At 39.1% G+C, this 13,111-nt stretch overlaps 1 protein-coding gene and 1 long non-coding RNA gene across 3 annotated transcripts in view; one reads left to right on the top strand and one right to left on the bottom strand.

The window, feature by feature from the left end:
• Positions 1-313, bottom strand: part of LOC144324249 (uncharacterized) — a 113,817-nt gene extending 113,504 nt beyond the window's left edge. For both annotated transcript variants that reach the window (XR_013389775.1, XR_013389776.1), the window contains exon 1: positions 74-313. This is a non-coding gene — a long non-coding RNA (uncharacterized LOC144324249). The remainder of the gene's footprint in view (positions 1-73) is intronic.
• Positions 314-378: 65 nt separating this feature from the next.
• Positions 379-5,975, top strand: TMEM17 (transmembrane protein 17). The gene is made up of 4 exons (XM_077915597.1): positions 379-561; positions 3,802-3,905; positions 4,077-4,190; positions 5,067-5,975. Exons 1-4 carry the CDS (start codon positions 462-464, stop codon positions 5,343-5,345), a joined length of 597 nt encoding a protein of 198 aa, XP_077771723.1. The 5' UTR covers positions 379-461; the 3' UTR covers positions 5,346-5,975.
• The last annotated feature ends 7,136 nt before the right edge of the window (positions 5,976-13,111 follow it).

Genomic DNA, 13,111 nt, shown 5'->3' with positions numbered 1-13,111 from the left:
ATGTTACTAATATAATAACAATTTAAAAATTAGGAAAAAAAAAAAAAAAAACCCCTCCTAGGAAAGGAACTACCAGGTCGTGAGCATTCTTTAAGCTCTCCGTTCCTTCTCAATTTCCTTCCAGAAAGCGTGCATTCCACTGACAAAGCTGTGAGGGCTCCTGGCATCACGATCCGACCTCAGGTCACTTATTATTATTATTTCTATTTGTCTCACGGGCGGTGAGGCCCTAAAACGGGACGGAGGACCCCGCGGCTGGGCACCCGGCGGTGCGCGGGGCAGAGGCGACGGTCCCCGCGCCCCCGCGCCCCCGCGCCCCCGCGCCCCGGTCACGGCCCCGGGCTTCGGTGCGGCCGCGCGTGCGCGGGGGCCCCAGCGTCTCGCGCGGCCCGGTTGCCGTGGGAACCGCAGGAGGAGGCTGCGTCCGCAGACCTCGCTGCGAGCTGTACGGAGGTCCGGGCATGGAGCTGCCGGATCCGGTCCGCCAGCGGCTGGGAAACTTCAGCCGGACCGTGTTCAGCGACTCCAACCGGACCGGGCCAGAGTACAGCGACGGTCCGGGTGAGTGGCCGAGGCCCCTCGCAGCGGGGAAGGCCTGCGGACGACCTGGCGCGGGGTATGGAGTGGCCAGATTTTGCCCGGACCTAAAATGGCGGTCTCGCCTTCAGCTGGTTCACCGCAGTGCGGGAAGCGCCCTCGGAGGAGGGGCTGAGCCTGGGGCTGCGGCAGCGGCTGGGGCGCCTCCAGCCTCGTATTTCCACCCCCACGCCCCTCACGACGGGTCCTGCGCCGACGGTGCTGCGGCCTGGCTGGCGAACTGGAAGCCGAGCAGCTGAGGTGGCGCCAGCCTGCCTCAAAAACTAAAAATGCATGAAAACCGCCCTCGCAGCACATGTCCGGTTTCGCACCCTGCGCGCAGGCCGGCGCGGCTTTTCCCCGCGACTTCCGCCCTGGCTCTGCGGGGCCGCGCTGGAGCGGAAGCAGCCCGCGCCGGCGCCCCGGCCCACTCACTGCCCGCCCGGGTCGGAATGTCTTCCCCCTTTCCCTTTTGTTAGCGGGACAAGTGCGTTCCACCGCGAGCCCGTCTTCGGATGGGAGAGACGGAAATAATTTTTTTTTTTTTTTTGAGTCATTTTGAAGCCGCTATCCACTCCGGCAAGGCAGCTGCCCAAATAGCCCCGCTTTGCACCAAGCTCGCCCGGTCCCCGCAGCGTCTGAATCCCATAAGCAGACACCCCGAGGCCGCCGCCTTCAACTTGATGGCAGGTGGTCACTCGGGCTCCTCCGACACCGTTTCCCCTTCTTACATCATGATGTCATGATCATTCTGTCAACCAAAAAAAAAATTTTTTTTTTGATCACTTAGGGAATAGAAATCTTTTCCTCTTGCTTGGTTTAGGGATTTTTTTTTTTTTTTTAAGAGGGAAGAGAAAAGTAAATCCCCATAGTTGCATTGTTGGCACCCTGAATTTAGGCCTCTTCAAGACTCAGGATGTACAGAGAAAGACATAACGTGGAGGATGAGTTTTAAATGTGATTCTAAAGCAAAGACTAAACAGGCACTGAAATCTGATGATGCAAGGTGTCAGGCAGGGGCAGGGGACGTTTTCTGTAAAGGGCCAGACAAGCAGGTACCTTAGACTTTGCAGCCCATAGGCCTCTGTAGCATCCATAGACAAGGGTAACATGCATGCATGTGGCAGTGTTCCAATAAAACTTTATTTATGGACACTGAAATTTGAATTGCATAGGATTTTCAGTGTCACCCAATATTATTCTTTGGATTTTTTTTTTTACCCACCCCCCACCCCAACCATTTAAAAATGTGAAAAAACCATTTTTAGCTCACTTGCTATACAAAAACAGGCAGCTGGCTGGTAGTTTGCCTACCCCTGATTTATATAATGTTTTAATTTAAATTCCGTTTACAGAACTCAACTTGTACTTTTGCAAAATTTAGTAAATTCATGTCTTGTGGCTTTCAAGTTTCATTTACATATTAACTTGATTTTCAACTGCATGATTATAAGTTTGAAATGCCGAAAGATAGACCTAGCATAACTCTTAAGATGCTCACGTACGCGATTTCTGACACAAAAACTACTTTGCAAAATTTGACTGGCTTCTCCAAATGTATTAAAATTGTCAGCTTAATTAATCATTTCCCCCCCCACACACACACACATTTTCTTCCTGCGAATCCAAAGTAGGTTTGACTTTTGGCACTGTAATTACAAGTATATACCATTACCATGTCCACTGACCAAGAGTTGTACTGTTGTTATGAAAAAAAAAAAAAATCCTAGGCTGGCGAGTTGCCTTCAAGTTAAACAAATTTTAAGAATTCATTTGTCAGTGATAATCTAATAAGAATAAGCAGAATAAAAATTTTAAATAGGGATAAGCAAAAGTAGATAATAACAGAAAAAAGCTAAAGAGCTTGCTGTGAGAGACCATGATTATTTCTTATATTTTAAAATTATTAAATGACAGATATACTCAGCTATGGAGGAAAAAAATCTGTTTTTAAGAAATTTATTCTAGAGCCTTTATAAATTCTTACATTTAGGGCAGTTGATTTCAAAATCTACATCTGTTCTTAAATTGATAGAATTTAGTCAAATTTAGGATGTATTTGTAGGGTTCAATTTAAAAAAATCAAATTCTTAATTTGGGACCCTTCTTTCTTACATAGAAGCAAAAGCTATCTTGCAGTCGGCCTTAAATAAATGAATCTCCTATATCACAAATGGCTCCATTTTTTTTTTTTTGGCTCCATTGATATTTATGATGGTACGTTTCCATTAATTCATTCTTTCTGCTTATGCGTATTTGGTATGTACCAGGTGTAAAGCAAGATTTTAGGTTCTCTGAGGGTCTCAAATTTGGGTAGAATATAGTCTGTGCTTACAGTGAGGCTGTGTATTAAGTAAAAGAGAAGCAAGGGGGACTAATGTTGTTGAGGGCCTAACTAAGCACTAGGCATGGTGGAAGGGTGAGATAATTAATGGTCTCTAATCCTCCTCACAAGCAACCTGTGAGGTACTTTTAATGTTACCATTTTACAGATGAAGAAACTGATTAGTTGAGAAATTAATCAGAAAGTGTAAATAATTTATCCCAAGTCTGGCATCCAGGGTTACAGAGGTGTTTGAGGAGTTAGGGGTTTACTTGGACTCCACAGTTCATGATCTCTGTACCACACTAGCCTGTTTCTAGAGTGAGGGGATGTGGTTCTTTGCTAACACTTTATTACACACAGGTTAGAGACAGAAGAGACGAGATTTCTGCTGGGATAGGAGAATGGGATCAGGAAAGGATTTATGGAAAAAGTGGCATTAAATGGGTATTAATGAATGGGTGGGATTAGGGTATGCTGAAGAGGGGTGTGTCTGTAATTTAGAGGGATTAGTTTTTGTATGAGGTTCATGTATTTTACATGTTCATTTTATAGCCTCTATTTACATAGAACTCTATAAAGGAGGTAACGATCTTTATCTGTTCAACAGGATTCATATTAATATTCCACATTTAATCTATACCGGTAATGTACAAAAAAGTCAACAGGCTGTAATGGCAAAATGATAAAGTAATTGAAAACTATATAACACATCCCCAAGAACTAAATAGTATTAAATAGTATTATGATGAATATTTCTTTTCACCATCAGCAATTATAAATAGGCTTAAAATTTGGAGCTTTGTTGAACCAACCCCGTAGTTACTAACTTTAAGAAACGAAAGGACCTCTAGGGCATTGACCAGGATTAAGAGTTTGTTCTTTTTCTCTTTCTTTTGTAGATAATGAAATGGTATCTAGTTTGGCGTTGCAGATGTCACTTTATTTTAACACTTACTTTTTCCCACTTTGGTGGATAAGCAGCATTATGATGCTTCAGATGAAGGTAAGTCTATGCTTTTAATACTTCTGCTGAGATCTTTCCTGCCCCTCCCTGGCATTGTTACATTGTCAATAAATTACAGTTCTTAATATCTGTTTTCTATCCCAGGTCAGTTTTACTATATATGAGATTTTTACAGACATGCTAATTTTTGTGTTTTGCTTTGTTTTTTAGTATTCAATCTTGCCTGATTACTACAAATTTATTGTGGTCACTGTTATCATCCTAATAACCTTAATTGAAGGTATCAGGTTGTATCTGGGCTACATGGGGAACCTACAGGAAAAGGTAGGCTCTTCTTTCCTTTGCTCAGTGCTACATATAAAGGCAGTATGGTTTTCATAGCAAGGAAAAGGCAGAGAGATGTGGTAAAAGGAGCAAAGGCCTGCCTGCAGCTTTACTGTTTCTGTCACTGTAGTCGGTTTGCTGAATCTCTTGAGCCTTGGTTTCTTTGTATATAAAATGGAGAAAATATTTACTCCACCGTTTGTTGGGATTAAGTGAAATAATTTATATAAAGTACCTGAACATAGTAAATACTTAAGAATTGACAATTTCCCCTCTTCTCACCATTGTTGAAAACACTTGGTCAATTAAACATGTCTAGATTCAGGAATCCTGTGCCAGGCACATGCTTTCTGAATCGTCATGCTGCATAAGCATCCACAGCTACCAGAGTTTAGGGATGCTGCCTAAAGATTTCTCTGGTTTTCCAGGTCCCACCCACAGGCCTCACTGTATTTCTTGCTGTTTCCTAACCCAAGCATCCATTCCAGGCTGACATGTTGATTCCTAGTTGTGCTCATTCCACATCTTTGCTTACTTACCTTCTTAAGCCTCTTCTTCCTTCTACCCAACCCTAAAAGCTTACGTCCTTGGGTTCTTTCTTTTACCTACCCTAAGTAGTCTCTTGTCTTATTTCTTTTGTATTTAGTTCATACCTCTAAGTGGTGCATTTCATTATTCACCAAGGTATGTTGTTCTAGCATTGCCACATCAGTTAGTTTTCACCTTTAATCAAGACTGTAAATCCTTTGAGGACAGGGACCATGTTATACTCCTTTTGAATTACAGAGCTCATAATGTAGGTTTCAGAGTGCTGATCCGTATAAACAAAAGACTGTCCTCTACTGATGTGATTACTCTTACTGTGTGTCATTGCAGGTTCCTGAGTTAGCTGGCTTTTGGCTTTTGAGCCTCCTATTGCAGCTGCCTTTAATTCTCTTCTTGCTCTTTAATGAGGGCCTAACAAATCTGCCCTTGGAAAAAGCGATACACATCATCTTTACTTTGTTCCTTACTTTCCAAGTTGTTTCAGCCTTTCTTACCCTGAGGAAAATGGTAAATCAGTTGGCGACTCGTTTCCACCTCCAAGACTTTGACCGGCTCTCTGCATATAGAGGAGGCGTGAGAAGAATGAGATCTTGTATAGAAGAGATTTGACCCAGTGCTGTTGAGTGAAAAGCTGAAAGGTCAGCTTTTCCACAAGAGGAAAATATCAGAGTTCTAGCATGAGGAGAACAAAGCTAGTGTTTTGAACTATATATTCTTTAGCTTTGAAATTGCAAAGTTGGGGGTAATAAGACTGTATAGTACATGAAAGCAGTGAGTCAACCCTAAAGCCTAAATAGTGTCCATTTGGCACCAGATTTCTTAATATTCTTGTTGACTTTTCAGGTGTGTAGAAGTCTGTGTTAGTAGTCACAGTTTACGAGCTTTACGGGAATATTTCTAGGTAGCACCTAAAACTAGAAATGTGTATATTTCTGTTAAACTTGTTGGCTATTCATGCCTTGGCAGTACGTCTGAAGCACATGGCAATTCTTGTCAGTATTCTGATGTATTATATATTTGTAAATCTAGATACCGATTTTTCATGTCTGCTAGGGTTAAATTCTAACCCTACTCCTAGCTTTTATACTGAAGTTAAAAACCGGTGGATTATCATGGTATTTAGGAAATCATAAAATTGTAATTTTCATAAAACCATGTTCAGTATTTATAGTCATGATGTGCAAAATGTCTTTATAATAAATTATGAAATATTTATGTTAAAGTATTTGCAACAAATTATTCCTGTCTTGTATAATTCTTTTGGGCTGTGGGTTTATTATTTTTATTACAGAGTTGCAAGGGAAAGAGAAACATATATACAGGGTTAGAGAGCCTTTTATGTAGTGGGCACTGGGCTAGGCACATTAACCCTTTTCACCTCACCTACTAGATCATTGTTCACTGAAAAACTCATAGCCAGTAAATTCACACCCGGCTTGATTTGAAAAGCAGGGTGCTTGTTAATAGTACACAGAGCTGAGATGAGCAAAGGGACAATAGTCATGATCTTAAATGAGCACGTTCCCTCGCTAATAGGAGAAATCTATTTAGGGAAGTTCTGTTAAGAACAAAGCTGCATGGGTATATCTGAACATTATTTTTATTATTGGATTGTGTTAAGAGATATAATATTTTCTTCTTTCCTACAGGGAAATGTGCCTTTATAAGTAATGTATTTTACTGAGAGACAGTTGTAGCTACATTAAAAAGTATTCTCTCCAATTTTCCTTTTCTATAATTCAGGCTTATCTTAGTATCTCCCTGTTTTGCCTTATTCATTCTTATATTGCTTATTTTTTGAAAATATTTTCACTTCCCACCCTTAATTACACTTTACCAAACCAATTATGCTAGTTTTATTATTTCTGCTTCCTATTATATATAAAGATCAAATATTTCTCCCTGGTTGCAGAGGCTGTTTTAACTTCTCCCTTCTACCAAAATAGTTCCTATGTATACTCCAGTCATTTGAAATTCAAAATACAGTAACATTTGGATATTTTTCTAAAGCTTAATTTGTTTGCATTTGTTTCCTGGTGGGAATAGATAGGTGATTCTATTAGAAAATATAAAATAAGAACATTAAGCTTATATGACAGATAAATTAAGGGATGATCAAGAAAAACTATTATATTTAACAGTTATTTCCAGAGTTTTATCCTAATTATCAGAGCCTCGGATACATTTAAACTTTAATTTAGTTTTAAAGGATTAATAGCTAAATTATTAGGGCCATAACCAAAAAATGCTAAAGGCTATAAAAATTTTGGTAAAATGAATTTATTAAAATTTTCTATAAAACAATTTTTTTTTACTGTAGTAAATACTTGCTTAAAATGCAAATATACTAAGGGTAGGAAAAAGAAAGTCCATTGAGAACATGATCAAGTCATTTATTTTTCCTCTAAACAATTTTGTGTCAGGCTGAACCAATATTTCCTGTTGGAGTATAGCCGGTTCCCTATGTAAGCATATGAAAAATGAGGTAAAGAAGATATTTACATGTCAGCACATTTAGAGTCCATGCAGTCCTTGTTTTTATTTGGATAAGTCTGTCTATTCTTAATTTCTATTACATCTATCTCTCCAGGGGTCCACAACACTGTTCTGAAGATTCCTAGTTAGGATGCTGACCTTCACATATATTTTTTCTTTCACACATTTTTTTATTCCAGAGGCTTTTTCTCATCACAGACAAGGTGGATGCAAATCTCTGTAAAGCAGAATGATTTTTAAAATTGGATTTTAGTCATTGTATGTTTGCATGTCAAGTATGTGAAAGGGAATAGTGGAAGGTTCACAGACAGCTCAGACTGCTCCCAGTTCTCAGGTGTATGATGTGGGAGGTACAATATTTGCAAGACACCCTTAAGACGAAATCAGAAAGCCTAAGTTCATCAAGAAGGTGCCCTGAACAATTCCTAAGTACCTGACAGTAATAGTCCTTCAATTCCAGCACATCTCCCCTCTTTGTTCCTAGAATCCAGTGTCCGGATTATTAGCATGTTGGCCCTTCATCAACATTCCATAGCATTCGCTATTCCTCTCATTGTCTGAGCACAGGAAGGGAACATGGTGAGAGGTGCTGGGCTTGTGGTTAGACACATACACGCTTGCACTTGCCTGTAAACAAGAACAAATGTACTGTCTGGTAGGAAAGGTAGATGAGCAAGTCAGTGATAGCACAATATAATGGGCATTGCAGGATTACAGAGAAGGGACACAGAAAAGATGAAGAATCTGGGAAGCCTTTCCAAACAAAGTAACACTTGAGATTTGAAGAATGTGTGGGTATTAACTGTTCATTTTGGTATGAAGGGAGAAGTTATAGTGACTCTGAGCACTGTTTCGGGTATTGCATGGAGTTCGGTGAAGCTGGTTTGAAGGGTACAAGGGAAGAAAGGACACAGAATAAGGTAGAGAAGCTTGGGAGCAGCTCGTACACTAAGCTAAAGATTTTAATATTCTGAATCCCTGAGTGATTTTTTTTAAAGATTTTATTTATTCATGAGAGACACAGAGAGAGAGGCAGAGACACAGGCAGAGGGAGAAGCAGGCTCCCTGCAGGGAGCTCGATGCAGGACTCGATCCCAGGACCGCAGCATCCCGACCTAAGCCAAAGGCAGATACTCAAACACTGAGCCACCTTGGTGCCCCTCCCTGAGTGATTTAAACAGTAGAATATCACGAACAGATTTAGGTGTCAGAAAGATCTCTCTGAAGAGAACTGTGGAAATGGATTGAAAGGTTTGACCAGATGTTGATTTGATGAAATAACTGTGGGAGAACAAAGTTTCAAAAAATCATTTTATATTTTAAAATAGGTATTGAAAGTTTTTTCCTAATGCAATTTTTTGCAGATTACACACAATGCTAAACACAAGGCACTCGCTGTGTTATTGCCCCTCTACCAGTTGTTAGTTTATTACTAGATTTAAATAGATCTCTATCTAAAGTAGTCTTTTATACATTTTATTTGACATAACCTAGATAGGTTGTTAATTTGCATCAGTTAAAATTATAGCTTTTAAAAACTCAACTTTTAAAAGAAATTTAATCAAGATTTTGAGAGTAAAGAAAAATCATTCTAATTCCACCACCCTAAAATAAGAACTTCAGCAAATGTCATGCTTCCTTGCTGTTTTCCCTTTGTAAATGCTTTTTAAAAAACAGTTGTGATCCCTGGCACTTTCTGCTTTTCTGAAAACATCAATACCCATCTTTCTACCCATCACCTTGAATGACTGCACAATATTCCATCAAGGAGATAGATGCTAATTTTTTTTAACTTCTCTCCTATTGGGTATTTGCATTGTTTTCTTCTTTTGCTTTTATTCCTAACATTGTGATGAGCACCTCATGTATATTGCTTTTTCCATATCTTAGATGATTCTTTTTGATTAATAAGCTGGATTCTCAGAAGTGAAATTGCTGGATCACAGGGTCTGAACATTTTTAAGGACTCTTGATGCATGATGCCAAATTACAATATCCACTTTCTGCCATTCACCACTCACACTTCTAAAGATAGTACAATGAATATTTTGATAAGGACAGACTTATGGACCTTAGTTACCCAATCATCTGTGTATTTCTGAGTGGATAGATACCACAGGTACACTGAATCTCCTAAGGAGGAAAAAAAATAAAATAAAATAAAAACTAAAAGCTGTGGAAGAAGAAATGCAAAGAATTTAAAAAAAAATTTTTTTTGAATTAAGGGATAACTGATAAGGGACAGGAAAAGGATTAGGCAAGCTAGTCGCAGTCAGCAACAGACAGTGAGATGTGACACAATAAAAACTGGGTCATTGAGTTGGGACAGCCCTAGGACATAAAAAGACTGAAATGAAGTAAAGCTCTAGATTACTTTGTTCTTGAATATTGAATTTTTTCAGAAGCATGGAGCATGAAATATTATAGTGATAAGCCAAGATTGGAAACATAGCCAAGAAAAAGAGGTCTTTAAGGGATTGTTTAAAATGTGCTGAAGGAATAATTTGGTTTGGTCTTAAACGGCTCAAAAAGTAAATTGACATAAAGCTTTTGCATAGCAAAATAGGCATGGAGGCGGAAAACAATGAGGCAAGGGGAATAGTCTACCCTATTTGTAAATTTATTATAGTGTAAAACATTAGATTTTGGTCCTAGGAAATTCTCATCAGAAACTTAAATGCTATATTTTAAAAGTGCAACCAGCACTAATTTATTATGAGTATATATCTTTATTCTAATTTTTAAACAATTATTAATTTGGAAGTTTTAAGTTAATAAAAACAAAACTAAGCAGTTAATTATAGGAATCATTCTAAAAATCCCCCCCGCCCCCACCACCACCACCACGGTGGTGAAGCATTTAAAAACATTCAGGCCTTAGAAAGATGTGTTTAAATACAGATTTAACCACAATGTTTAAATTTATCCTTGTGCTTTCATAGATTTACATCTTTCTAAAAATGAGACCAGTCAAGAAAGTATAGAACTCTTCAAAACAAGATTAAAACCTGAGGATAGGGCAGCCCTGGGGGCTCCGCGGTTTAGCGCCGCCTTCAGTCCAGGTTGTGATCCTGGAGACCCAGGATCAAGTCTCATGTTGGGCTCCCTGCATGGAGCCTACTTCTCCCTCTGCCTGTGTCTCTGCCTCTCTCTCTCTCTCTCTCTCTCTCTCTCTGTGTCTCTTGTGGAAAAAAACAACAACAACAAAAAAAAACCTGAGGATAGATAGAACATATATTCTATGAAAAACTAAAGACACTCGGAAATTTATCTTATCAACATACTCAATCTAAACAAGTTCTAGCAACACAGTGTGGCTAGAAGCAGGTTTTTAACCTAGTGAAGTATATAAAATCACAGTGTATAAATCATAGCTATTTGTCCTTCATTGTTCCACAGACCCAAGTGTTTAGCACTAGGTTACATCAAAAATGCAGATTTTTAAAAACACCAAGAATCGCCTTCTAAGTTTTCAGAACTGTAATAGCACTATATTCAGCTGATAGGGAAGTAGTATCATCGATTAATTTTTGAAGGCTTTTAGTTCCTGATCTTGAGTTGGTATATTCTAATCAAAAATATGTTGGGGAAAAAAAATGTTGGAAACACTGCTCAATATTATCACTTAAAAGAGAAAAATGTTTGATAGTCAAATTCAAACTCAAAAAAATGTTTAATATGTACATTTACTCATTGTTTTATAAATATTTGATTCATTAGTGCCTAGAAGTATTAAAATGATCAGTAGGGAGAGTAGAGGTTTAGAACTTTGTTTCAATAACTTTCCTAAAAAGAACTAGTTAAGAGTCAAGGTTTTTTGCTGTTCTAAAATCCTGAGCTCCCTGTGGTCAATAAACCCTTGCTAAGGAAGGCAGCACAGCAGTTAGCTGTTGATTGGTAATTTTGCCAAAGGATGTTCATACTATTTATTTTTAGTATGCTATGATTTCGTTCTGCAAAGTCTATGTCATTGAGTTACCTCCAACAATACACTATCCACTATGTCTGATATTTCAGGACAAAAACAGAAATAGAATTGAGTCCTGCCCTTGCAACCAAAGTCCAAAGGAGACAAATTTTAGGTGTTAGTAATAGCTTAGGATAATATTGTATTAGAGCAACATGAAGATAAGTGAGGAATCCTTCTAGGGGGCAGGATGGTCTTTAGCGTCGATGGAACAACATGTGCAAAGGCACAGACCTTCGAAAACAGAAGGACTGAACAGAACCAAAAGTAGTTTGATGTGAATAAAACATAAGGTGTGTAGAAAAGGGCTTGAGATGAGCTGAAAAGATCAGCATCAAGATGTTATCAGTGTTTTATACATGATAGAGTGGACTTTATACTAGAGAGACTGAATAGTGCATCTGTATTGAAACAGAATTAGAAGGCATTGTTTGAAAATGATAGAAAATGATAGAAAACTGAAAGGGAGAGCTCATTTGATTGATGATACAATTTCATTTCAAAAGAATCTCCTAACAGGCTGAAACGCTAGGCACGATACATTTTACACATACACATGCACACACACACACACACGCCCTCCAACATACACCTCTCTCAAAAAATCAGTTCACTGGTGCACAATTAAGGAGCTTGTTGTGTGCTGCTTTGCAAGGGAAAAGGGTTTATGATGTGGGAGGTACAATATGAGGGGGTCTTGGGAGAGCACAAGCATGTACTCCAGAAATAGAGGGACCAGGTCACACAGAGTAGCGATCTCACTGTACTCTAGCATGTTGCAGTAGTAACTGTCTCCACGTCATAGTACCTTCCCGACACTTGTGCTCATTGAGAAACCTAAAATCAAATCCAATCACGTCACTACTCTCCACAAAATTCCATCAGACTCCATTCCCTGCAGCATAACTAACACCCAAACTCCTTGGTGCGGCCCACCTGTCTGGCCTTCTCTTGCCACACCTCTACTCCAACATCTGCAGCTCCTCCAGAGCACCATTCTGGATTTTGCCTATGAACCTTTTCCCCTCAGGCAGCTCTTTTTGCCTAAAGTAATCTTACCCACATGGTAAATAACCTTTTAATGCCTGGCTCAGCTGTCATAGCCTCTGTGGAAATTTCCTGCTGTCCCCTACCTACTTCCATGTAACACTTGTACACATTGTTCATATGACTGCATTTAAAGCAACTTATTATGTGTATTTTTAAAGATTATTTATTTATTTATTCATGAGAGACACAGAGAAAGAGAGGCAGAGACACAGGCAGAGGGAGAAGCAGACTTCCTGCGGGGAGTCCAATGTGGGACTTGATCCCAGGACTCCAGGATCATGACCTGAGCCAAAGGCAGACACTCAACCACTGAGCCACCCAGGTGCCCCTGCATGTATTTTTATATTATACTCCTGCTACTTAATTGTAAGGTCTTCATAACAAGTGTTCTATTCATCCTTATATTTCTAATGTTTAACACAGTGTAAGGGTTCAATAAATATTTGGTGAATAAGTGAATGAATGGACTCAGTTGATGGAGTCAGTGTTGCACAGTGGTTAAAAGGTGGCTTAAAAGGTTAAAAGTAGCTTCAGAAGCAGATAGACCTACGCTCAAATCCTTTTTCCATTTATCAGCTTGGTCAGCTTAGTTAACTTACCGAATCTTTAATTTATTCATCTTTAAAATGGGTGCTCATGGGGCTTTAAGAATTAAATGAGATACACATCACGATGAGCATTCCTAAGTGGCAAATATTCTTATTATAATATAAGATTCTAAATTTCCTGGGCAATTTAATTTCTACTAAGTCTTTCAACACACTTTGTTGCTTTGTAGGACCAGAAGCTTTACCCTCAGACTTGATTAAGCTTTGATTACCTTCCCCTAAACTGATAAGTCTTACTGATATTGTGTAATAGG

The sequence above is a fragment of the Canis aureus genome, chromosome 11, assembly GCF_053574225.1.
Source record: "Canis aureus isolate CA01 chromosome 11, VMU_Caureus_v.1.0, whole genome shotgun sequence".
Classification (NCBI taxonomy): domain Eukaryota; kingdom Metazoa; phylum Chordata; class Mammalia; order Carnivora; family Canidae; genus Canis; species Canis aureus.
Note: the sequence above shows the minus strand (reverse complement) of the source record. Positions and strands in the feature narration are given on the sequence as shown.

What these genes read in the sequence shown, in the direction of transcription:
- TMEM17 (XM_077915597.1), top strand. Translation starts at nt 462, where the DNA reads ATGGAGCTGCCGGATCCGGTCCGCCAGCGGCTGGGAAACTTCAGCCGG. An exon ending in TTATGATGCTTCAGATGAAG is followed by an intron (nt 3,906 to 4,076) that starts GTAAGTCTATGC and finishes TTTGTTTTTTAG; the next exon opens with TATTCAATCTTGCCTGATTA. An exon ending in TGGGGAACCTACAGGAAAAG is followed by an intron (nt 4,191 to 5,066) that starts GTAGGCTCTTCT and finishes GTGTCATTGCAG; the next exon opens with GTTCCTGAGTTAGCTGGCTT.